At 42.4% G+C, this 23,259-nt stretch overlaps 1 protein-coding gene across 5 annotated transcripts; it reads left to right on the forward strand.

Moving 5' to 3' along the window:
* The first annotated feature begins 62 nt into the window (after positions 1 to 62).
* Positions 63 to 18,549, forward strand: FKTN (fukutin). Of its 5 annotated transcripts, none has more exons than XR_009820834.1 (10): positions 63 to 489; positions 1,798 to 1,857; positions 4,506 to 4,709; positions 5,281 to 5,558; positions 6,995 to 7,127; positions 8,722 to 8,851; positions 9,924 to 10,057; positions 10,895 to 11,022; positions 12,745 to 13,102; positions 18,458 to 18,549. XR_009820834.1 is itself a non-coding variant. In XM_062017920.1 (10 exons), the coding sequence occupies exons 1-9, from the start codon at positions 385 to 387 to the stop codon at positions 12,956 to 12,958; spliced, it is 1,386 nt and encodes a 461-aa protein (XP_061873904.1). In that variant the 5' UTR covers positions 63 to 384; the 3' UTR covers positions 12,959 to 13,000; positions 14,577 to 16,496. The 5 variants fall into 5 exon arrangements, 2 of the variants coding, with proteins under 2 accessions (XP_061873904.1, XP_010202378.2); XR_009820832.1 differs by lacking the exon at positions 18,458 to 18,549 and adding an exon at positions 16,503 to 17,798; XR_009820833.1 differs by lacking the exon at positions 18,458 to 18,549 and adding an exon at positions 14,949 to 16,496.
* The last annotated feature ends 4,710 nt before the right edge of the window (positions 18,550 to 23,259 follow it).

Here is a 23,259-nt window from a genome sequence, read left to right on the forward strand (position 1 = left end):
GGCGCCGTGCCGTGCCGGCGTTGGTGCAGGCTCGGCCCGCGCGCATGCGCGGAGAGTAGTGGGGCGAGCGGCGCTTTCGACGGGGCGGTGCAGGGCCGCCGGCGTCGGGCAGGGGCTGCGATACCCGGCGCCGCGCCGCGGGCAGGGGAGCGAGAGCGCCGGGGCCGGGGTGGCTGGAGCTGAGCGCCCTTGGCTGCTCCGCAGGGCGCCCGGCCTGGGCCTGCTGTCAGCGTCCGACTTGCTGCCGGTGCGGCCTGCGCGGCGGCCCGGCCCGCCCCACCCTACCCTACCGTGCGGGCGCGGGGAGCAGCTGGGAGGCAGACCGGAGAAGATGAGCGAGGCTGCGCTGCTTCCAGGCGGTGATCGAGAGCGACCTCAAGACTAATGCAGAAAATCAACAAGAACGTGGTCCTGGCTCTCCTGTCTCTGACCAGCCTGGTTTTCCTCCTTTTCCAGTTGTACTATTACAAGTTCTACCTGTCGCAGAAGGTAAGAGCGAGCTGTCCCGCAAGGGCTTATTTTTGTGAAATAACGCAGTAGAATGCAGTATGGCCCAGTAGCATGAGTGCCGCCCCCAGTCTTCCCTCCTGTGGCAAACTCTTCCAATAGCACCGACGGGAAGGGAGTGGGTAGGTAGCTCGGGCAAGTTTCTAACGGCAGGGGTACGGTCACATTCCAGTTGCCAGCCGGGTGTTCTAACGCATTCGTGTCAGCCAGAGGCATCCCGTTGTTTCTGAAGTGGGATTGCCGTTTGCAGGTTGGGAGACACCAAGACTTAATCTTTACAAGCCTTACTACTCTTGTTGTTAAGTGACTCTTACTGAAAGTGAACTCAAACGAAGCACTGTCTTAGAGTTTTTTATGAAGAAACAAGGTAGCATTTACTGGTTTAAGGGTTTTCAGCAGTGGTGTTTTTAAAAGAAAACTAAGCTTTTCTGCAGTTGTCTTAGTGCTTTGTGATTTATTCTCATAATTTTCTAGCTATTATAGATTAAACCCTGTTCTTATACTACCTGTGGGATGTTCAGTTGAGCGTGATTTTCTGTAACAGGAGAAACAGAGACCTGTTTCTATCTGTGAACTACTCTGGGATTTTTTATTGGCTTCATAGTATACAGTTGCAATGCAGATTCAACAAAGGAACTTGGTTTATTTTTTGCAGGAGAACTGCATAAGAGTTGTGTTTCCTGTGGTGGGTTTTTTTTTTTTTTTTTTACCCTTTAGTGAAGACGTTCTTAAATGTGGACATTCTTAGGGCTAGGTGGTACCACAACCTTTGACATCTTTCTCACAGTTTCTGATTGTAAACAAGGCTGTGAATGAGAAATTCTTCATACTTTTGAAAAGCCAAAAGCTGAGCCATCAACTGCTTTGACCTTACAGTATGAATATATTTTTTTTCAAATTTAATTATTTAGGATTACGACTGGTAAAACACGGGGCATAGTGCTGCTGTCTATTCCTCAGTGGTATTTGCCTAACGATGTTTCTGTTTGTTGTCTTCACATTATGCATTTACTGCCATGTTGACTTAGAAACCTGAAGCCTGGTTGTGCATTCCTTGCGTGTCTGGAGGTCCCCAAGGCTTGCATTGTCCTTGTGTATATATTAGGCCAGAGCATTTGTTTAAGATTTCTCATCATGAAACTAGTTGAGTGACTAGAAGCATAACCATGGCCATAATTAAAAAGTGCTAAATAGATAAATGTTCTGTGAAGAAATCCCTAAGCAGAGATTGAACCAAAACTTTCTTTTTTTTCTTTTCTCCCTTGCTCTTCCCTTCTTTGGTTTTGACAGAATGGAGCAGTTTTCTCCAAAGTCAGAGGAAGCCAGCCAGGCCAAGACAGCACTAGATGGGTACGTATAGTGTCATGAGTTCATATGGTCCTTCTGCAAGCTTCACGGAACTCTGGCAGAATTGCAAACTCAGGGTCCAGTTCCCTTTCCCGATCACTGGAGATTTTTTAGTATTAAGGACTAAGAGGTGCTTTCTTCACTGTATTAAATTATTAACTATTTCAAAACATCAGTTTAAAATGCAGTTGAGAAATAGCAGCCTTTGCCTGTGTAGTCCTTAGTGGTGGTGTTAATGTTTTGAGAAGCAAAGCTTGTTCTCTCAGATACAGAAGTTTTGGTACAGGTTTCAATATTCTTTCAGACTGTGTTGAAAAGATTGGCTTGTTTGATGTGCAGCTTGTTAGGTAGTTGGTAGTATGCTCTCAGGACTCAGAATACTGTTTTGTGTGCTCCAGTTGTTTGACCTGACGCTTACTGTTTTGTGTTACTTGCTTATGCTTGGTCATAAAGCTCTTCACAAGTAGGAAAAGAACACATTTCGTCATCCACCAGTTGCTGTATTACAGTGTTCAGGAGCAATGTTAGGAGTGCCATTTAATACTTGAAATGGGATGTTTTTTGTTACACCTTGCTTAAGGTTTGCAGGATTGAGTGCAACCAAATCATCTTCTTGGCCTCAGGGAATCATAAGCTCAGTTATGGTATGTGTAGTTTTGTTTGTTTAGAAGAACTTTTACAGAAGTCTTTTGTCAACAGACCTCCCAGTAGGAAAACAGCACAGATGGTTAAAGAGATCAATGTGCTGGGAGCTGGCTGCCTTTTGCTTTGGAAGCAGTAGGATAATATTGCTTGTTAGTAAAATAGCCATTTAAATACTGTGTTGCTGCGGAGCAAGATACAAGGTGCTCTGGTTAAGAGCTGTTCTTGGGAGTAGTCCAAACCAGTTGCTCTGTGGGCTTCTTGCTCATGCCAGTAATATCCTACTGTTCTTGAAGGTGACACTCCTTGAAAATACCTGATAGGTTTTAGGTGGTGTGGTCACAGTGAGTGTCTGATTTGCTAGTCTGTGGACAGAGTTCTCATTGAGCTCTAACTTGATCTTATGAGATCATTAGTAACAGAACAGAATGCTCCACAGTCTTGCCAGGTACTTGGTGCTCTTCAGAATCCCTACATGGTGAGTCAAAAATACTCTTATTTGAATATGTTTCTCTTAGCTGCATGTCGTCATCACCATTTCTTTTAACCAATTATTAAAGTTTCAGCTAAAAGACTTTTCTTTTGCACAAATTTGTTTCCTGTTCATCAGTCTCATCTGCTAGTTTTAGTTCTAGAAATAATGCTGGCACATCCCTTTTGGCTCGTATAGCTGAAATGCTAAGAAAGTGGCCTTAATTCTGCTTGTACAGCACATGTAGTGTTGCTGCCTAAATTCTGCTGATTTGCATTCTGTCTTCATGTTTTTATGTCTGAGGCCAGAATTGGAGACTGGCCTGCAGAGTCTGGTTGAACAGACTCAGCAGCTGCACAGGAGGAAGGTTAGAGCTTCAGTTAGAAAGCCAGAGTAAGCTTGCAGGGCAAGTGGCTTGGGCAGCAGGCCATTGTAGACACCTTGAGATGTAACAGACATGAACTCTGACAGTGCTGTTCTGACTAGAATGGTGCTTTAAGTCATAAGTTTAACTGTTACAGTTAAATACATCCACCACATTTTTAGTAGCAGGGTGGCTGTGGCTTCTGTCTGCCATGGACATTTAAATGTACTTGATTAAAATTCTCCACTGAGTCAAATTAATAAATTCTGTCATTGGCCATAGGACCTTCTTGTTGCAGCTTTTAACCCTTTATGCAGTACTGGCAGGGTTGAGTACCCTGAGTAGACTAGTATCTGAAAGCTGGATAGAACTCACTTGCTACTTTCTTACTGAATTGTGCTTCTCTACAGCAGGTGTCATGCTTGAGGTGTGGGGGTGGGTCAAAAGCCTTGCTAAAGTCAAAGTGTGAACAGTGTCTATTGCTCTTGCTGTGCCCACAGACTTCTTACAAGGTGTGTGGTGTGATTACGTGCATTTTGCCTTTGGCTGGCCTTCCCAGTCCCATCTTTGTGCTTCGTGTGCTTGGATGTGGCTTTCCAGGGGCTTTTGCTCCAGAAACCTGTTGGAGACTGAGATTAAGATGCCCAGCGTTCCCCAGATCCTCCTTTTTGAAGATGCCATGAACTTGCCTTTTCTGGCACTTGAGGAACAGCTCCTGGTCACCACTGTCTTTCAAGATGTTGCAGAACAATCTTGGAATAACATCAGCCAGCTCTCTCAGCACCCACACCTGTGTCACTTCTTTACCTATAATCTCTGGTTTAATCAAGTGCTTTCCAACTCAATGTAGAGCTGGAAAGAATCTACGAGTTTAGGCAGCCTGAAGTTCAAGACTAGCACACTAGAGTTAAGGTGCTCTTATTTGTGCAAAGTTCTGATTGAAGCTGAAAGGTTCTTGCTCTAGTCTTAGAGACCTGGAAAGCCTGAGAGCAGCCTGTTGTTCTGAAAGAGAAAGTTTCCATTTCCATGATTCACAGAAGTAAAGTGCACACTCAGAAAATGTGTTGAGACACAAGATTTCTTTCTGTCAGTGCATTGGGATTTTTGATGTATTAACCTTTGTATGCTTAAAGATCGTGTTTCTAACTTACAATTTTATCCTCTGTCAAACAGTATGTGGTTAGGAAGTTCCTAGGCTTAATATCCAGTCACAATATACCAGTGTATTTGATCGATCCTTTGATCCTGGGACTGGTTGATAAAGACATTGAACAGATCAGAAATTCTCCTGATGGCCCTAGTCCAGAATGCAAATACTTTTGTGCTCCAAGGGACTTTACTACTTTTGCTCTACTGGATAAAACATGGAAACATGAAGTAAGTGCCTTTTCTTCCGTTACCATTTGTGTATTGTAATGCATTCAGCTGTCCTACGATTTTGTGGCATACTGCTATCATGTTTGTGTTAAGGCCTCTCAACTCATTTTGTGGAAATCTTGCAAAGGTGTTGGTAGAGGAAACTATATTTAAAAGTTAAAAGGTATCCAGACCTTTTTTGCATTAGTGGTGGTGTTATTCAAGAACTTAAGAATGCCAAGTTCATCACAAGAATAGCTTCAGAGAACAATTTGAGGATGCAGAGAAGGGTGCTATGGCAAGGAGTAAACCTCATCCAAGCATGTCTGACAATGTTTATTTGCTGTTTTATTGAACAGTTGAGGGCTAAAGTTTAAGACAAGGAAATACAGTGGTTGGAATTGCTTATGGTTGCTGATATCTGAAATCTTGGAAATTTTGGAGTAGTTTGTGTGTAAGTCTGACCAGAAAATGAAAACAAGGAATAGTGTATGATAACAATAAACATTGAGCATTCAATTTGGGATTCTCTAATCTTTAGCTTCACCCCTGCACCTCCCTGGCCCCATCTCTCCCTCTCTCTCATTTTTAGGTCGGCCTTTTTAGAGCTGCTGAGAAAATGGGGTTCCAATGGTTAAAGATCATAAACAAGGACCCCCGCCTGGATGGGATGGATGACCTGTCAGGGATTGAAATTCCCTTGCACTACATATTTAAAATGTCATCTCATGCAATTCACCTGGTAGTGTTCTATGAGAGAAGCGGTAATTATCTCTGGCATGGCCCCCTGAGGCTCAAGCAGCATATGGACAGAAAGTTTGTGTCTTTCAGGAAACTCCACTTCGGTCACTACCCTGGAGCATATGAAAAGTGAGTTCAAAACAGGGGATGGAGAAAGCCATGATGGCACTTCCAAAAGAATTCCTTTTTCCTGAATATAAAGTTATTCTGTGTCCTATAATCAGGTTGTAAAATTGAGTTCGTTGTACAGTTCAGCAGTCAAAGTGCAGGTAAATTAAGGAATGAAGGTAAATGCAATTGTGTTTACCTGAAAACAAGAGATTCCTACTGTTTGTAAATTAACTACATTTTAGAAGAAGCTGCTGTGTAGCCAAGTTGAATCAGGGAGGAAGATGAGAGAAGTCAAAGAACTCATAGCTGAGGTTGAGTGTACCAGAGGATCTTCTTCTGGAGGCAGTGGTTTATCATTAATGTGTTGAAAAGTTTGGTATCTGTTGGTTGCCATCTGTGTAGGACTGGCGAGAGATTTAGTACTAGCTGATAGATATTTGGTGTTCTTTCTGTAATTGTATGTATCCAAAAGTTGAATACAGATCAGGAATACTAAAAGAAAAGGGGAAAAGATGGAAATCCATTCCATAGCAGTCCAAACAATCAGTGTTAATGATGACTAAAAAGAGATGACATTTGTACCACAGGATCTGTGCCAACCATCACGTCTAACCCACACTCTTAATGTTCTGAGGGAACCCTTTTCTTGTATAGATGTTTGAATTGGTGGCATTATTTGTCCATAGTCTTAGGCTTAAATGTGGTATTACGTTGGTAAAGGTACTATTAAGTGTCTGCCTTCTCTTACAATGCTTTCAATAGCAGTATTTCACGATATACAGATCATGGCAAACATCGTCAGTGTTTTCAAAGCCAAGCATGCACTGCTAGGCTTTGAGAAGAGCCTGCCTCTAGGGTGTGTGTACATTCTGTGGGTCAGAGAAAAACAGCTGAACATTTCACAGGTCAAAATAAGTCTGTTGAACCTTTTCCTTAAAAAGCTGACATCACTCTCTTTTAAAACTTGTAATCTGCACCGATTGTGCACCTAGATGTTTGAAGTCAACTTTTTGTAGTAAGTTTGTAGTAAGCTGTTAAATACCACATTTCATTCATTGTGAAAGCTGAACAGTTTTTAGGTTTAAAATGCAAATAGCTTCAAAGTACAGAGTAAAATGTGGCTCTTTAGTGAATCCTGTACTTAACAACCAAGTAGCTTGAATTTCCAAATGCTCTGCACAAATTCAGTGCAAGTCATGATTCGGTAAAGGAATCGGTGATCTGACTCAACTTATAGGCTTTTTTTTTTTCATTTTAAATAAATTTTTGAAGTACACGGAGAATTTGTTGAAGCTCTTGTTGCTTTCCTTCTGTAATTGGTTTTGGGTATATTTAGACAGAGGAGTCAGTACAAGTAGTATGCATTAAGATTTTAACCTGAACTAGATGAAAAAGTGGCTTCTTATTTATAAAAGAGTTGAATGGAGTAATGCGTCATCTTTCTTTCTCTACAGACCAGAACTACTTCTTGTTTCCATTGATGACTTAAAAGTTCAAATTCCAAAAAATCCATCCAGTTTTCTAGAGGAGATGTCACACTCTAGATTTCTTGAATGTAGATACAGAGAAGCTCGGGCTTTCTTTCAGGTTAGTGGTAGTGTCTCTGAGATGTAATGTATGTTTCAACTGATTGACCCAAACCTACAAACAGTTCTCTGGGTTTTACCTAGATGGGACTGTTTGCATACATCAAGTTAAATACAGCCTCTTGAGACTTAATTCTCAGAGTTTAGTAGGTGGCAATAAAACTAAAACTTCAACTGAAAATACTGGTCTTTTTTACCTGTGAGCACATTTTTTTCCATTTTCTAAATCTTTGAAGTGAAGAGGGGGCCAACATGTCTCTATTTCTCACACATTGTTACTGTTAAATAGATTTCATGTAAATAAGACTAAGATCTTCTGCATCTTTGTGGCTGAAAATTTTCCTTACAGCAATTAAAACTCTGAGCGATGATACTTTCTTTTATATTCTTTTGAACCAAGTGCTGCATGGTTCCTAGTTCAGTTTATTTGAAAGGTGTATTCATTCCAAAATGACTCAATTTATTGTTTTTTGACCATGTAGACTAATGTTTTCATCACTACTTAGAGCATTAGTTTTAGAATATTGCTGTCCCGCATAGCAGATGGTAGAAACCTTTCTGCTGGAGTACAGGGAACATTTTGTTCTGGCTTGAAAAGGACAGAGACAAGAGATAGTCAAGAGTTACCACAGTTAAGACCGTGGAGTTAGAATCAGGTCACTGAATTTGAGCCATCTCTGCTTTCATGGAAGGGGAATAAGACAGCAGAAGTTCCATTCTTTGGACATTGGAGGTCTCGGGGAAGGGAGGATCTTCCCTGTATATTCTGGTAGGCCATAGTTCCCTATATGTGTAGCAGGAGGGAGACAGTACCCAAGAGTACTTGTGTGTTGTCACTTTGTGCATGACAAGGACAGAAGCTGTCAGCATGCTCTGCTTCAGTTCTAAAACCTGCAACCAGAAATGGCCATGGCAGAGAAAATATTCCTCAGAAGGTATGTTGAACTTTGTTGGAGCTTGCTTTAATATTGAAAGAAGCAGCTGGCATCTGTTTTGAAATGTAAGTATTCTTTTCAGCTCAGGAGTGCTTCGTGAAACCATCAGTCATGAAACTGATTGGTATATTGTTCTTGGTAACACCTGAACAAAAGACTGCCATGTTACTTTTGGCTTTGTGCTCACAGAAGATTTTGCCATGGTGGTATCTGAAAATTGGGCATGACCTTTTGTTCTAATGGCAGAAATTGTCACCATCCCTTGTAACACTTGGGGGCGCCAAGGAAAACGATGTGCTGAAGGCAGCTCTGGTCCTGGCCTTGTGTTCCCCTGGGCTGTGGCTGTTGCTGTTGACCTCAGCATGTGCAGAGCTAGGGTTCACCTGTGGTGTTGCCAAGTGCTGGGAGTTGGTGTCTAATACACGTATTCATATTCTGCTTTACTGTGAATTTATGTTCTACTAGTTTGGAAAAACTGGTATTTCAGATTTTTAATTTGTCATTCTCATGAGTATTCTCAGACTGGGCTGTATATGTGAAAATAGATACTGCCCAGGTATGAGTTAAGGAAACTCTTAAAGGTAGCTTTTTCTTAGGACATTGAAAAATGAAGGGACAGGTTTACTCTTTCACAATGGCTTGCTTTCTCTTTCTTTCCAGCTGTATCCTGATGATACCTCTCTTGATGCAGTGGAGTTCAGGAAAAAAGCAAAATCCTTGCTCCACCTGGCTGCCCTGACACTGAATAACTTGGGAGTAAAGTTCTGGTTGAGCAGTGGAACGTGCCTTGGTAAAACATTTGTGTTATGTTTTGTTTTTAAACTCATGTGAAATTTTAAACATTTTGTTCTCTATGGCTGGGGTTAAATGTGCTAGGTTGGGTTGGAAGGTGAGATGTGGCACTGGCAGTTTTTGATCCTGACAAAATGCTTTGTCTTTAGAGACCTGAGCCTCGGAGATTCTGAGCAGGTTTCTCATGGAGCATTTAATGTTGTTAGCAGTTGTCTGTGGTGTGTTGATCATGGCTTGGAAAGTAATAAGCAATTCCCTAGATTATGTGACTTAAAATTTGATGAAATGCTAGTTGCAAAGCACAGCAATGGGCAACATATTTCTGCTGTCCAAGTAGACTCTCACCTCACTTTTCTTGCCATGCAATTTGATTTTTATCACTGACTTAGTTTAAAATACAGTTTACATTTATTCATTTATTTAAACCCACATCCTTTTAATAAAATGTCTTCCTATTCCAGTGAGTACTGCAAGATTTCAGTTCTGCTGAAGGTGGAAGTAATAACATCACTGGTGAAGGTCATTTTGTTATTAAAATAGCTTGTGAAAACTCAGGTGTGGGCACATTTGACTTGTATTTGTTTAGCCCTAAGGAATATAATTTTCTGAATGAACAGTTACTAGAACAGACAAAAGGATGTGCCACTTCTTGTCTTACTGTTTTGCAGTGGTGACTCCTCAGATACTACTTAATAGTCTCAAATTAAAAGCACAGCTGTAGCCCTTTAACTTTCATTGCTGATTAGATTTGGGTCCAGATAAAGAATATTTTTTCTTTAAAGACCTTGAGATTTGAAAACTGAAGAAATTTTATCTTTAGTAAAGTTAGTATTTGGCTTTCTGAGGGAAGGAGTTGACTCTAAGTGCAGTAATATTTGTTTTCTTTGTTGTGGTTAATTTCACACTAGAGAAAGGCAGAAGTCTGGTTTATGGCCTCATTCAAACATACCTGCCTGGTGACCTTATGGCAGTTCATTTTTATGTTGCTTTTGTTCTGTTGATATTTTTCTCATATTCCTGGGTGAATTAAATAGTTTGGGTCTTTTTCCTTTTTTTATTTTTTCCCTCAGGCTGGTATAGGCAGTGCAATGTTATTCCTCACAGCAAAGATGTGGATTTAGGAGTCTTTATAAGGGACTATAAAGCAGATATCATTCCAGCCTTTCAGAAAGCAGGATTACCGCTGAAGCACAAATTTGGCAAGGTAAGTAGTTGAACAATTTGCTTTGTGTCTTTCTGTGGGTTTGCCAGTTTGAGTACAGCTGCAGATTACTTACATGGAAGTGGGCATCTGAAGTCTTCTCAACAGATGCTGACTCTAAATTAGAGTTTTACCTAAACATAGAAACTTTTTGAATTTTTTTGTTCTCTTGGACAGAGTGTGAGAAAACACCCTTCTTAATAGCTTCAGGCCTGTTTGAGGAGTCTAAATTCCACCTCAGAAGTTGTTGTCTTTGAGACTGGATGGGCGTCATCATATGGGCGGACTGGTGATAGCTCTGAGATTTATCTGCAGCCTTGTCTATAAAACCAGCAGAAAGGGAAGAAGGGTTTGAGGTTTGCACTGGGCTAGTTCCTTATTAGCTGATGTGGATCTGTGTTTAGCTTTTTCAGAGTGTGACTTACAGAATGGTGGAGAGAAGAAACAAAGTTGCAGGAATAGGAAGATTCAGACACAGTTGAAGTGACATATCATTGGTGCTAGTGAATGTTTTATCACTGAAGAAGTGTGTTAAGTGAAGACACCTACTAATCCTGTTTTTTCACTGAGATTATTTTGTTTTGGCAGAGGACCAGGAAGTGAAGCTGAAGCTTTTGAGGCTAAAGGGAGGAAAGAGAAGGTAGTCCCACTGAGGTGCAGAAAATTTCCAGTGTTCTCAAGGCATAAGAAAAAAAATAAAGTTGCAGAATTAGTGTATTTTACTCAGGGTGGGAGTCACTCTGCTTACCTGACCAAAATAAATTTGCTTTCTGAAACCTGCTGGCTTAAGTAACCTTGTATTTTTATGAGTATGCACAGTGTGTATTTTTTGTCTTGCAGGTAGAAGACAGCTTGGAGCTCTCTTTCCAGGGTGAAGATGATGTGAAACTTGACATATTTTTCTTCTATGAAGAGGATGACCATATATGGAATGGAGGAACTCAGGCCAAATCTGGCAAGAAATTTAAGTATGAACTGGATTTGTACCTCTAATAGGAAAGAAATTTAACAAGCTAGTGTTTACTGGTGGCATTTTATGTGTTGCGTGCTGTTGGAGGTTTTTGCGCAGACCAGAGAAGTAGAAAGGAAGCCGTACTATGCGTTACTTGAAGGGTGCTGGGCTTATCAAGTGTCATTCTGTCATGAAATGGAAAGCAATGCTGTCGTGTCACATATCAAGCCGATCTTTTCTGGTTTATGACCAGCTCTGAGTTAAATAAGGTGAAAAAGAAGTCTCTGAAACTGTTTGTTGCACAAACTAATTTTGCAGTAAAAAACAAATCCTTAGGCATCTGTCTTGATGATAGAGGGCTGTGGCAAAAGACCTCAATTGTCCTCGCAAAGTAAACCCTGTAGTTTCCAATTTTGTAGTAATGATTTGTAATACTTTGTAATGTTGTGACAGCAACACAGCTAACTACTGCAACCTTGTTGTGTGTGTTCTGAAAGTGGAATTTTAAGTAGAATCCCACATTTTTTGCTTTGTGCCCTTCACTATTAAGTCAGCAAGTAAGTACAACAGCTTCCTCTTCTGCTCAGCAGACTGAACAATATCAGTTTTGATAATTAGCTTCGTTTTTTTCCATTACCCTTCTTAACTCAGAAAGAAGCAGTTGCAATCTAGTTGAAAACCTCGTTGGCTTCTATAGGATTTCATCTTTTCATCATCTTTCCTGTTTTTCCGCAACTGTATTTGCTTATATTTAGGTAATGGGAACTGAGTGAACATTGCCATCCAGGTGGGGATAATGTCTGAGTCCTTGTCTTGGTTCTGTCTTTGTTCTGGAATGATAAACAAAGATTGGGGGAGACATTTTGATGACCCAAATCAAAAGCCCTTTTACAAGTAGACTAAAGGAGGAGCTCTTGGAATATTCCCTCAGAAAATATGCTGCATTGCAGAATGTTTTTCTTAGAAGACAGCAACAATTTCATAGTTATCCAAAACAGACCTTTGTTGTGTGTCTAAACTGCAATAGCTGCTTTCACACCAATGGAGTTGGCATACGCTTCTCAAATTCCCTTGTAGCATAAAAGAAAATGATAAAAGACATTTTCTTCAGAAAGGGAAACAGACAGGCACACTTCATATACATCTTGCTAAATAAAAGTATTAAGAATGAAAGTATTTCTCATTTAGAGTCTCAGATGTTTTTCATTAGTCATTTTTCATCTCTGTTTCCTTGGAGCACTGGTTTCTAAACCTTACTGGTCTGGCTGTATGGTTTGCGCTTTCATGTACACAAATACTTCCTTGATCAGCACTGCAGACAGAAGCAAGCTTGTACATCCTCTTTGTCTTGGAGTTACAGCAATTGAGACCTCCTGTTTGCTTACAAGTTGTATTCTTCAGCAGAGAATAAGTTTTTACAAGAACTGAATCTGCATGCTGTAACCCTTAAAATAAGTCAATGTGATAGGTTCTTAAACGTAGAGGACTTTATGGAAGTAAGCAGCAAAAGAAGCACAAATGCTCTTTCCTAAGAACATGTGGCAAATGTTCACCAGTTACTGTTGACAGTAACACTTGTGTCCAATTTGTAAATAGTATTTTATAGTTAGGAAGTTATGAAATAAGAAAAAATGATGTTATCAGTGTAACATGGCCAGTCACTGCAGTTGCCTGCTTTCTCCATGAACTTAATATGTCAGTCTTCTGATGGTAACCACATTCTTTTCTTATGACACAGGTATCTTTTTCCAAAGTTTACTCTGTGTTGGACTGAATTTGTAGAACTCAAGGTACATGTGCCCTGTGAAGCCCTTCAGTATGTTGAAGCCAACTATGGCCCAGACTGGAAGGTTCCTGTGAAGACATGGGACTGGAAGAGCTCACCATCAAATGTGCAGTACAATGGTGTCTGGCCTGTTGATGAGTGGGACGATGTCATTCAGATCTACTGATCACTTGCTTCCTGGTAGAGCATGCCTGACATCCTTGAAGCTGTATCTTTGTAATTCCCTGTTTCCCAGGGGCATCAAGATCAGTTCTTTGTGTAATTTCTCTTTCATTTCCAAAGGAGACATTTACCTTATTTTATTTAACAGGTGGGTTTTTTTCACCTTTGTTGAGCATTTTCCAGGTGGTTAAAGGAAGAGATGCAAGGCAGCTGAAGAGAGGGAAAGCTGAAAGAGAAGCTGCACAAAGGGAATAGAGAAGAAATGTTGCATAAGCTTAACAGGCAGTTAGCTGTTTAAATGTGAACAGTGGCCAGGTGGCTTAGACTTTACTGGGATCATCAAAACCTTGGCAATGTCTGGCTTAGAAGGAGGATAGGATGGAAAAAATCCCAGAGAGGTTCCTTTGTTTTCAGAGGAGGTCTTGTGAATATTCAACTGTTAAACACCAGAGCTGTGAGTACCTCAAAATGTGCTTAATTTGAGACTGATACACTACTGCGATACACAACAGGTTGTTCTTGTGAGTGGAATATATCTGGTACACAGAATTCCTGTGACTCACCTGCTCTGTATGTCAGAGATGTTGGGTAACGGTGTCATACTAAATGACTGGAAGGAGAAACAGTCCACCTCAGACATCTTCCAGTAACAGTTGGGGTGGGTTTGTGGACTAACCACTGCATGCAATTGTGGCAGAATGTTATCTGCTCTTTTTTTTTTTTTTTTTTTTTAAATCTTTCTCTTCTTAGAACGTAAAGGGGTATAACACAGGGATGTCTTTCCCATGAAAAAAACCCACTCTGGTTTTGATGTGCTGGATAATGTGTTCTCAATGTACATGTTTTGACTAGGTTTTAGAAAATTATAGCTATCCCTGCTTTCTTTTAAGTAGATAGAAATGAAGCTATTGATAGTTTTGTGTCTAATGTGGGCTCACAGAACAGATATCTCAGAGAATTGCAGCCCTTTTCTCTAAGTGTAAGCAGAAATGTGTGCAAATGCCAACTGTTCCATCAAAAAAGCATAATGGCAAGTGAAGTGCTAGTGTGACATTAGCCTTTGGATAGGAAGGAAGTGGAAGCCTGACAGCTCTTTCTCCTGCTTCTGCTTGCCCTTTTGATCCGTGAGGTAAGCTTCTCTGTCAGTATTTTGGAGATGGATAGTAGCTTCCAAGTATAGTTTCCAGTAGTGTCCAAGTTTGTTGCAGTCCTGCTATGCTGGAAAGACAAGGGCACTAAAGCCAGTAGTGAGCTATGACCAGAACATGCAGTACAGAACCGGGAGCACTTGCAGACCAATGTTGAGGTACCAAATGGAGCTCATGTTTACTTGCAGCAAACCTGTGTCTCTTCTTTCCTTGCTAAAGCAGAGAGACTGTTTGCGGGTCACAGCTTTTCCACCTTTCACTGGTTAGAAGAAAGTTGAGTCTGCATTCTGTTGATCTATGGGTTTTGGCTTTGTGGTTTCAAATGTGTACAGTTCTGGAGAGAAGCAGTAGCCACTGCCATGCAGCAGTGCTTTGGCTGCTGTATCATAGGTTCCAGGTACATTCGGGCGCTTCCCTTCCTGCTGTTTTTTGTCCTGATGTGTGCTGTGTGGCTTTTCCTGACAGTCTTCTCAGTTCCAGCGGTCTCCTGCCGCTGAAGCATGGACGTATATTATTCAGCTCCTGGCAACTGCTCCTCATGAGGGCTCTTCAGTTGGTGTGGTAACTCTGTTAGCTTTGACTAACTAAGAGATGTAAAGTCTTGCTAATGCTGTTTATTCAGTAAAGTAAATGTTACATCGTAAGGGGTAATTTCTCAGGTAGCATTTTTTGTATTTTTTTCCTTAAAACAGAAAAAAGCCAATGTCTGTATGGTTTTTGTGTTTGGAACATTGTGAAATTTTTTTGGTTAATAACGTACAGTAAGCCTGATGTGATGGATATTTAAGAGTGAAAGAGGAGATACTATCAGAAGATTATAATCCTGTCAATTTTTTTACTTTGTAGATGGAAAGGCTAATGGAAAAAAAACGCATGACCTTGAAAGGGAGAATGTCTTAGTTGATTATACCGGTTGAGTTATTCTTCAGGTTAAGACATTTTCTCTTCTGAAGATAAAACTGTATATTTAACACTGATTAAAAGAAGGAGAGTCTAACTCATAACTTGATATATAGTCTTATCCTTTTGTCGTCATGGGCTGCATTTAGCACACTTCACTGCAGTTACTGTGACTAGTGCACGGTGAAAAAAAATGAAACTGTTTCTTATGCTGCTTATTGACTGTCTACCTTGAGCTCTTATATTCTAATAAAGATACTTGGACACAGAAAAAATACTTGGAATAAGGCAGGTACCCATATGCACAAAAATGATTCTGCCGTTGTACAAACACATTGCACTTAAGCAGTACCTTGACTGCAGATGTCCTACAGTTTGTATCCCAAGGATGCAAATGTTGTAGAACTGATGTTCTTTGGAGGCACACCATATGACTGAAGCCTCATCATTCCCCCTGGCAACACACAGAATTAGGCATTTGTTAGGTTCTCCTGAATAGCATTGTCTGCAATGAGTGCTTAATTCTGTTTTAGCTTCCTAACTTACTAACTTACTTCATTTCAAAAGTGCTTTGGAGCAGAGGGCAATTTCTAAATTCCCTTCAAGGCATTTAAGGTCTTAAGCAACACCATCCAAATCCCTTGACTTTTTTTTTTATGGCAAACAGAGCATGTCACAAATGTGGAACTATTAAAGGTAGCAGAGCCTATTCAAAGAATACCCATAACTGAGATGAGGCTAGGAAGGTGTTCAAAGCTCTGCAGTAACTGCAAAGAAATAGGATTGTCTGAAGAGAAGGAACTGTAAAGGAACCCTTTTCAAAAGCCATAAAAGATGTTTACAAAAAGGAAGGCATTTTTATACTCCCTTTCCATGATTGGCAGGAAGAGAGGCAAATGAGAGCACAGGAAGGTCACCTGTGGAGGTAGTTCCTCTTTTCCATGATTCAGTAGTAGTTTTCAATAACTCTGGCAGCTCTTCAGAAGGATATGTCGGAGCCAAACAGGTGGTGGAACAATCTTGCAGTTCACACACAGAACAGAGTGCTTGGCCCTGCAGGGCAGTGAGTGTCTGAAGGAGATGCTGCTGCTTTCAATCTATCTGGAAGGAATCTTCTGATAGAAGAAAGGCCTGTGTATTTTCCATCCCGCTGTTCTTTTAAAGTCAGAAATGGAAGGTAGACAAAAAACAGTGATGATACAGATAAGTGAGGGTCCTGAAAATAGGATCTTTCTTTGCTGTCCAAATGAAAAAGTAGTTGGTTTTGTTACACTGTCTCTCTTGAATCTGTGAGATGCTAGTTTTGGGTGTTACAAGCAAATGGTTTGCATAGTTTGCTGTGCTAGAATTCTCAACCTTCATCTTAGGTCATGAAGTCTGTCAAGAGAAGAATGGGGTGAGAGCTTTCTCCTTCAAAAATAAAAAGAAGAAGAGACAATGAAGTTTTATTCTTAAAGGAGGAAAACTAATGCTTCTGTGGTTGTGCCTTTTTTCCTGCAGCTTAAAAGAGAAGAGAAACTTTATCCGGCATTTACTACGTGAAATGCTTTTGCTGATCATACTGCATACTCCTAGCGTTTCTCTAAAACTTCTGAATACGTTCTTTTCTCATCAACTAGCTTGACTGTTGGGGGGTGTAAGATACCTTGTCATGGCTTGACATGACAGCCTTTTCTGGTAAGGGGAAAGGGGCTGTAAAGATGACTCCTGTAAGAAGTTGCTCACAACTCTCCCCCGCTCTGAGCCAGACCCACTTCTGGGGCTGAGCCAATTACATGCCTCCACAATCACTTTTTAAGAAGAAGCCAGAAGGGGAGGTTTCTTCCTCCATCTTCCTTCCTTCTGCCCCTCCTTCTTCTGGCTGGTGGTGGTGCAAGGAGCAGGAACAGTGAGAGGAACAACCATGCGGACTCCAAGGTCAGTGATGAAAGAGAGGAGGAGGTGTGCTGGAGCAGAGACTCCCCTGCATTCTGTGGAGAGAACTGGTGAAGCTGAGATTTATTTTCATTTCTTTAAAGACCCCGCATCGGTGGTAGAGACTCATTTTGATAATGAGCCCGTATCAGGGGCAGAGACTCATTTTGCTAAAGCTGGCCCCAGACCAGGGGCAGCGATTCACTTCATTAAAGGCCCCGAGCCAGGGACAGTGACTATGGCTGGAGGAGGCTGTGTCCCATGGGAGGGACCCAACCATTTCACTGAAGATTCTGAACCAGGGGCAGTGATCTTTATGGCTGGAAGAGGCCATGTCCCGAGGAAGGGAGCCAATATCCACAGCTGTAACTGTGGGGAGGAACCCACGACAAAGCAGCTTATTAAACTTATGCCAGAAGAGGTCTTGTCCTGAGAGAGGGACCCTGTAACTGCAGAAACTGCAACCGCAGCGAAGAATCCACGTCAGAGATATTCACCAAGGACTGTGTGCCATGTGAGGGACCCTGTATTGGCAGAAGCTGCAGCTTTTGGGAGCAATCCACACCAGAGAATTGCATTAAGGACTGTGTCCCGGGGGAGGAACCCCATGTTGGAGCAGGGGAAGAATGCCAGGAGTCGTCCTCATCTGAGAAGACAGAAGTGGCAGAGCCCATCTGGGAGAGACTGACCACATCCCCCATTCCCTGCCCCCCTGAGCCGTTGATGGGGAAGGAGGTAGAGATATTGGGAGCAGTGAGCTGGGCCTGGGAAGAAAGGAGGGATGGGGGAGTGAGATCTTAAAGTGCTGGTTGTAATTTTCTCATCATCCTACTCCCTTTTTGCTTTTATTCTGTTCTGTTTCTTGTAGAATAAACTTTCCTACTCTCCTCTCTGAGTGCTGGAGTCTGTTTTGCCTGGAACTGTGATTGGCAGCGAGCCCTCCCTGCCCTTGTCTTAATCCACAACAACCTTGCTTATCTTTTTCCTTCCACTTCACTGGGGCCTCCACCATCCTAACAAGGGTGGGGATGAATGGGGGCACCAAGCAAGAGACCGTCGTCGTGCTTCTGTGCTAGCTGGGCCAAACCACGACATACCTGTACTTCAGAACACCAGGGCACAGAGCATTGGTATCACTCAAGGCAATAGGATATCTGAGATATGCATAGAATGCATAGAATCATAGAATCATTACAGTTGGAAAAGACCTTTAAGACCATCAAGTCCAACCACTGACCTTACACTGCCAGGCCCATCACTTAACTAAACCATATCCCTCAGCACTTCATCTACGTGTCTTGACTATCTCTAGGGATGGTGACTCCACCACCTCCCTGGGCAGCCTGTGCCAATGCTTAATAACCCTCTTGGGGAAAAAGTTCTTCCTAATGTGCAATCCTGACCTCCTCTGGTGCAACTTGAGCCCATTTCCTCGTCTCCTGTCATTTGTTCCTAGAGAGAAGAGATTGATCTCCTCCTCACTACAGCTCCTCTTCAGGTAGTGGTAGAGAGTGATCATACCTCTGTTCATTCTCCTCTAGGCTAAATATCCCCAGCTTCCTCAGCTGCTGCTCATCAGACTCGTTCTCCAGACCCTTTACCAGCTTTGTTGCCCATCTCTGGACAAGCTCCTCAGAGACAAGGCCTTGTTGAACCTCATGCGATTCGCCTCAACCCATCACTCCAGCCTGCCCAGGGCCCTCAAGCAGATCTATGTACCTGCCCAGCTTGGTGTCATCTGGAATTTACAGGGGGTGCACTCAATCCCCTCATCCAGATAATTGATAAAGTTGTTAAAGCAGGCCCCACCACCGAGCCCTGGGGAACACCACTGGTGACCAGCCACCAAATGGATTTAACTCAATTCACTACGACCTTCCTAAATAAGGTAACTGTTAAATCCAGTTTGTAAGCAGAAAAGTGGAGACAAAGACTAAGTGGTTTTCTGAAAGTGACAGAAAGATACAGGAGTAAGCAGCAAAAGAAGCACAAATGCTCTTTCCTAAGAACATGTGGCAAATGTTCACCAGTTACTGTTGACAGTAACACTCGTGTCCAATTTGTAAATATATTTTATAGTTAGGAAGTTATGAAGCAAGAAAAAATGATATTGTCAGTGTAACATGGCCAGTCACTGCAGTTGTCTGCTTTCTCCATGAACTTAATATGTCAGTCTTCTGCTGGTAATCATGTTCTTTTCGTATGACACAGGTATTAGGAAATGCACAGAAATCCCAGGTTGTGCCTATATGTGAAAAGACATTGCTCAAAACAAGCTCACCCATTCTGACTGTAGTTATACTGGCATGCAGGCATGTATTCCTGAGCAAATACACTTTAGCAGGGAAGGCAGTGAAGCAAGCACAGACCTGCAACCTGAACTCCCAGTCTGGTCCACATAGGACGATCTACACTAGTACAGATTGCTAGTACTAGTACTCCTGTAACCCCCCAGGTAAAGAGACCCGATGGGTTTTGGAGCACTCTTTAGAAGAATAGGAGGCATTCTTGGTACATGCCTTCTCCTCCCTCCCCAGGGACTGACTTCTGCTGTGGTGTAAGGTAGCCTCTCCCCCTCCACAGCCAAAGGACATGGTGTCCTCCTCTGCATTTGGAAAGAAAAGAGGCATTTCTGTGACTTGTAGTCCTAGCACAGATAGGGAAAAGGATGTCAGTAGAGCTTTTGGCTGGGAGTCAGGGGTGATTCTGCAGTATTCTTGGATGCTGGCATTTTGCTCTATGAGCCTAACAGAGATATGTAACATACCTGGCAACACAGGCACAGCACCTGTGAAAAAGGCTGGAGCCCACCTCCAGCAGAGACCTTGGCATGTGCTGCCGGTAGCCATCTGTGGTGACTTACCTGTGCTGCTGAAGCCCTTAGCACCCTGCAGCCACGTGCTGTAGCAACTTCTCTGGGTTAAGGATGCCCTTGCAATGCATTCATTGCTTGTTCAGAACAGGTACCTGGTTTTTTTCCTGCTGAGATCAAACTGTTGCTAAAGGACAATGCAATGAGACCATCCATAGCATCTTCATTACTGGTCTTTTGTGACCACTGCATTACAAGCAGCTAATGAACTCAGCCAATCAATCTGCTGCCCTCAGACCTGTCTTTCCATGTTGTACAGTAGAGCTGTCCTGACCTAAGAGTAATGGTCTATGATATCTCCTGTGAGCAAGCCAAGGGACATCCCAGAAAATTGCATTACCTCTTCTTGTTTTGATCACCTCATCTTCCAAGAGCTCCCCCAGCCTCTCTGAGTGCTAACCAGCCCTCACTAATATCTGATTTGGCAGACTGATATGAAGCTGGTTGAAACTCGAAACTGGATGCTTTTGATTTTATCCAGAGTGGTGTCCATACTGCCACATCTCACATTTCACTTCTTGAAATAAGGGGTTCACCAGAACCAGCACTGAAGAGCTACAAGGCTTTGGCACTGGGGCCACGCAAGCCCAGATTTCACTTATATATGGGCCTGAAATGGAGGAACCTGTGTTTGAAATGGGGTTAATGCAACTTTTGTGCATGGTCACTGATGTTCATGCAGAGGATTGGAGACCTTAAACAAAAGGCATGAGTGAGACAGAGCTGTCCTTACTGGCAGTACTAGTTGGTGTGCTACTCCACGATGTTAGCCAGCACTGAAGTAGAAATGCTATCTTAGTAGCATTTCTACCAGAGTGCTAGAGTACCAGAATACTTTCTGGTTAAGTTCTTCTTCCAACAAAACTCAACAAAAGCAGGTGCAACAACGGCAGTTGAAAGCAATAGATTTCATACCTTGAGTGACTTTGTAATTGCACTGGTTGTCAAAACGTAAAAGACCTTGTGTTGTTAACAATTTGTACTTGTGTGGCTGCCTTTCCCTTGGGACTCATGATCCAGGGTGGGGGGCAAAGGGACTTAATCTGAATTTGCTGTATAATACCTGAATAATGCATAGGGTCAGTGCAGAAATGGGCATCTAGCTCCTGGAAAGGCAAAGTCCTGGGTCTGGTATGTTCCCCGCTAGTGCTGAAGCTGGGAAGAAATGGGGGAAAAAGGGAGTGCAGGGGATGTTCTAATAGTTTTCCATCATTCAGCAGGGCTAGTATACAACAAAATGCCTAAGGCCAATTCCTAGAGGGAAGGGAGAAGACTGCCAGGGGTTTGGGAGTACCTAGTGTTTTGCCTGTTAGGGCCCTTTCTTTGTGTGTGTGTGAGGAAAGGGGAAAACACAAAATAGAGGTAAACAGGTACAAACTCCTTCTTTCTGATCTGATCCTTAGCTGATAACAAAGAGCGGAAGGCTGCTGATGCCCAGCTGCTCTGGTTTACACCAGAAAGTGGCAAATCCCAGCCACTCACTGGGTGGGCATTGCTGCCCCACCACATATCCCCGATGAAGATCACGGCTCTGGCAGTGACCAGTAACAACTGGAAGGTTTTTAGACTAGTCTTCCGTGTCCTCCCCAGGTCTCCCTGACTACTTCTCATCCTCTCTCTGTACTCCATCCTAGAGAGCTGGGACACAAGCAGAGAGCTTTATTTGTAGGTAAAAAACCCCAAACCTGTCAGTGGGGGCTGGCAAAGGGGTGTGAGTGGAACTGAGTTGTGTTGATAATCCTTCTGACTGTATTTTATTTTACTGAGGTTCTTAACAAATGACCTTTACGAAATGCAAACCTGGCTTATCAGGCTAATGCAAATTGTCTGAAATCCTTATCTCCATGGGCCAGTTAGCTGGAGTGATCCTCTTTTCACAATGAATAGAGAATGAAGAGCTGCACACAAGCCTACCCCTCCCTCCTTCCAATCATTGCTATTTACTGGAAGTGAACTGAATGGCTCAGATTTCCAAACTCATAAATAACACAAGGGCTTCAGAGCTGAGCTGTCCTGCATTTTGAAACAGTTTTTCAGCTGTGCAGGGAGCCTGAGTAGGTCCAGGCAGGCATGGGGGCAGGGCTGGAAAAAGGAAAAGGAGGGAAGACCTGTGTTTGTTGCACCTTTCTGTTCATAGGGCAATTTCCTCACGTGCACAGATGCATCCTTTCCTCTAATTGTTGTCCTCAGAGCCCAACTCTGATATTTGGATATGTTTACTTGTCATGCTTTTTGCTCCAAAGCTTTGGCTGCTGCATGCTGGAGAGAAGCTACTGCTACTTGTGGGTCGAAGATTTACAGGGAGAAATCTGCTTGCTGCCCAAGAGAAAGGGTTGGGATTTTTTCTTCATTCTGTTCATGCTATACATTTTCTTTACTTCCTGTAGGTCAGGTTTGTGTACCTGGGGGAACATGTCAGCTAAATAGCTCTGGTGCCTCTTTTTGTCCTGGGACAGAAGCATGGGAAAAAGTAAGAGCAGCTGTGAGGAAGTTTTATTGTTCTGGCTGCTGAGCTCTGGGGAATACATATAAAAGTCCATCTCTGGAAACACATGATGGAGCAAACAAATGCTGCTGTTGTCTCTATCTGTAATCTGTGATAACATTCTCTTTCCTGGGACACCACGAGATGTAGATGATATGTACCAGCCCTTTAATTCCAAAATACAGAACACGCCTGTACTAAAGTGATAAGATCTAGTGAAGAAGGACCCTGACTTTTACCTACCAACATGTGCAAGCTCTCTTACCTCTATTTTGTCTCTTTCCCTTTCAAATGTTTTTCTGCTCAAGAGGCAAGAGTCTAAATTCACCATTTGGTGCAAGGGGACCTCATTAAGCTACAGCTGTACAGATAAATAAGGCTCTGTAGGAAACAGGTTCTCCACAGCATGCAGCACAGAGAAATGCTAGTGGAATGGCTGTCAGTTCCTCACCCCTCTTGGCGTCTGGGCAGATGCCATTATGAAAGATTAGTTTAGCAACAGAGATGAACTTCCTTGATGCTTGAGACCTTTTTTACCCTAGGATGGAGTTATCCCTTTGTATTGACACTAGTTAACTACTAGATCCAGGAACATTAACTACATCAAGTCATAGAAGTGTCTTGGTGATGCCTGTATGCTGGAGTGTGGACATGGTGCAAGCCAAAGCACATCAGCCAGCGGCTGCAAGTTACTGTTTCCAGGTAGCACTAGGGTTTAGATCCTGGTCTCTGTGCAACGTACAACAAAAGAACAGCTCTTTGTGTCACCACACCTTGAAAAAAGAAAGCACTCGGTGGAGAGGACAGTATGTGCACACAAAGTCTTGTCTGCTTCTCAGGTTTTGTTCTTGTGCTTGTCACCTGAAAGTCAGAAGTGGTTTCCACTCCTTGCTTCAGAAGAGCAGGAGAAATTGGAGAAACAAAGGTGCAGAGTGACTTGATGATTCTCTTCAATTGCCCTGTTCAATTTGTCCAGTATGTAGCCT

The sequence above is a fragment of the Colius striatus genome, chromosome Z (assembly GCF_028858725.1).
Source record: "Colius striatus isolate bColStr4 chromosome Z, bColStr4.1.hap1, whole genome shotgun sequence".
In the NCBI taxonomy this organism is placed as follows: Eukaryota; Metazoa; Chordata; class Aves; order Coliiformes; family Coliidae; genus Colius; species Colius striatus.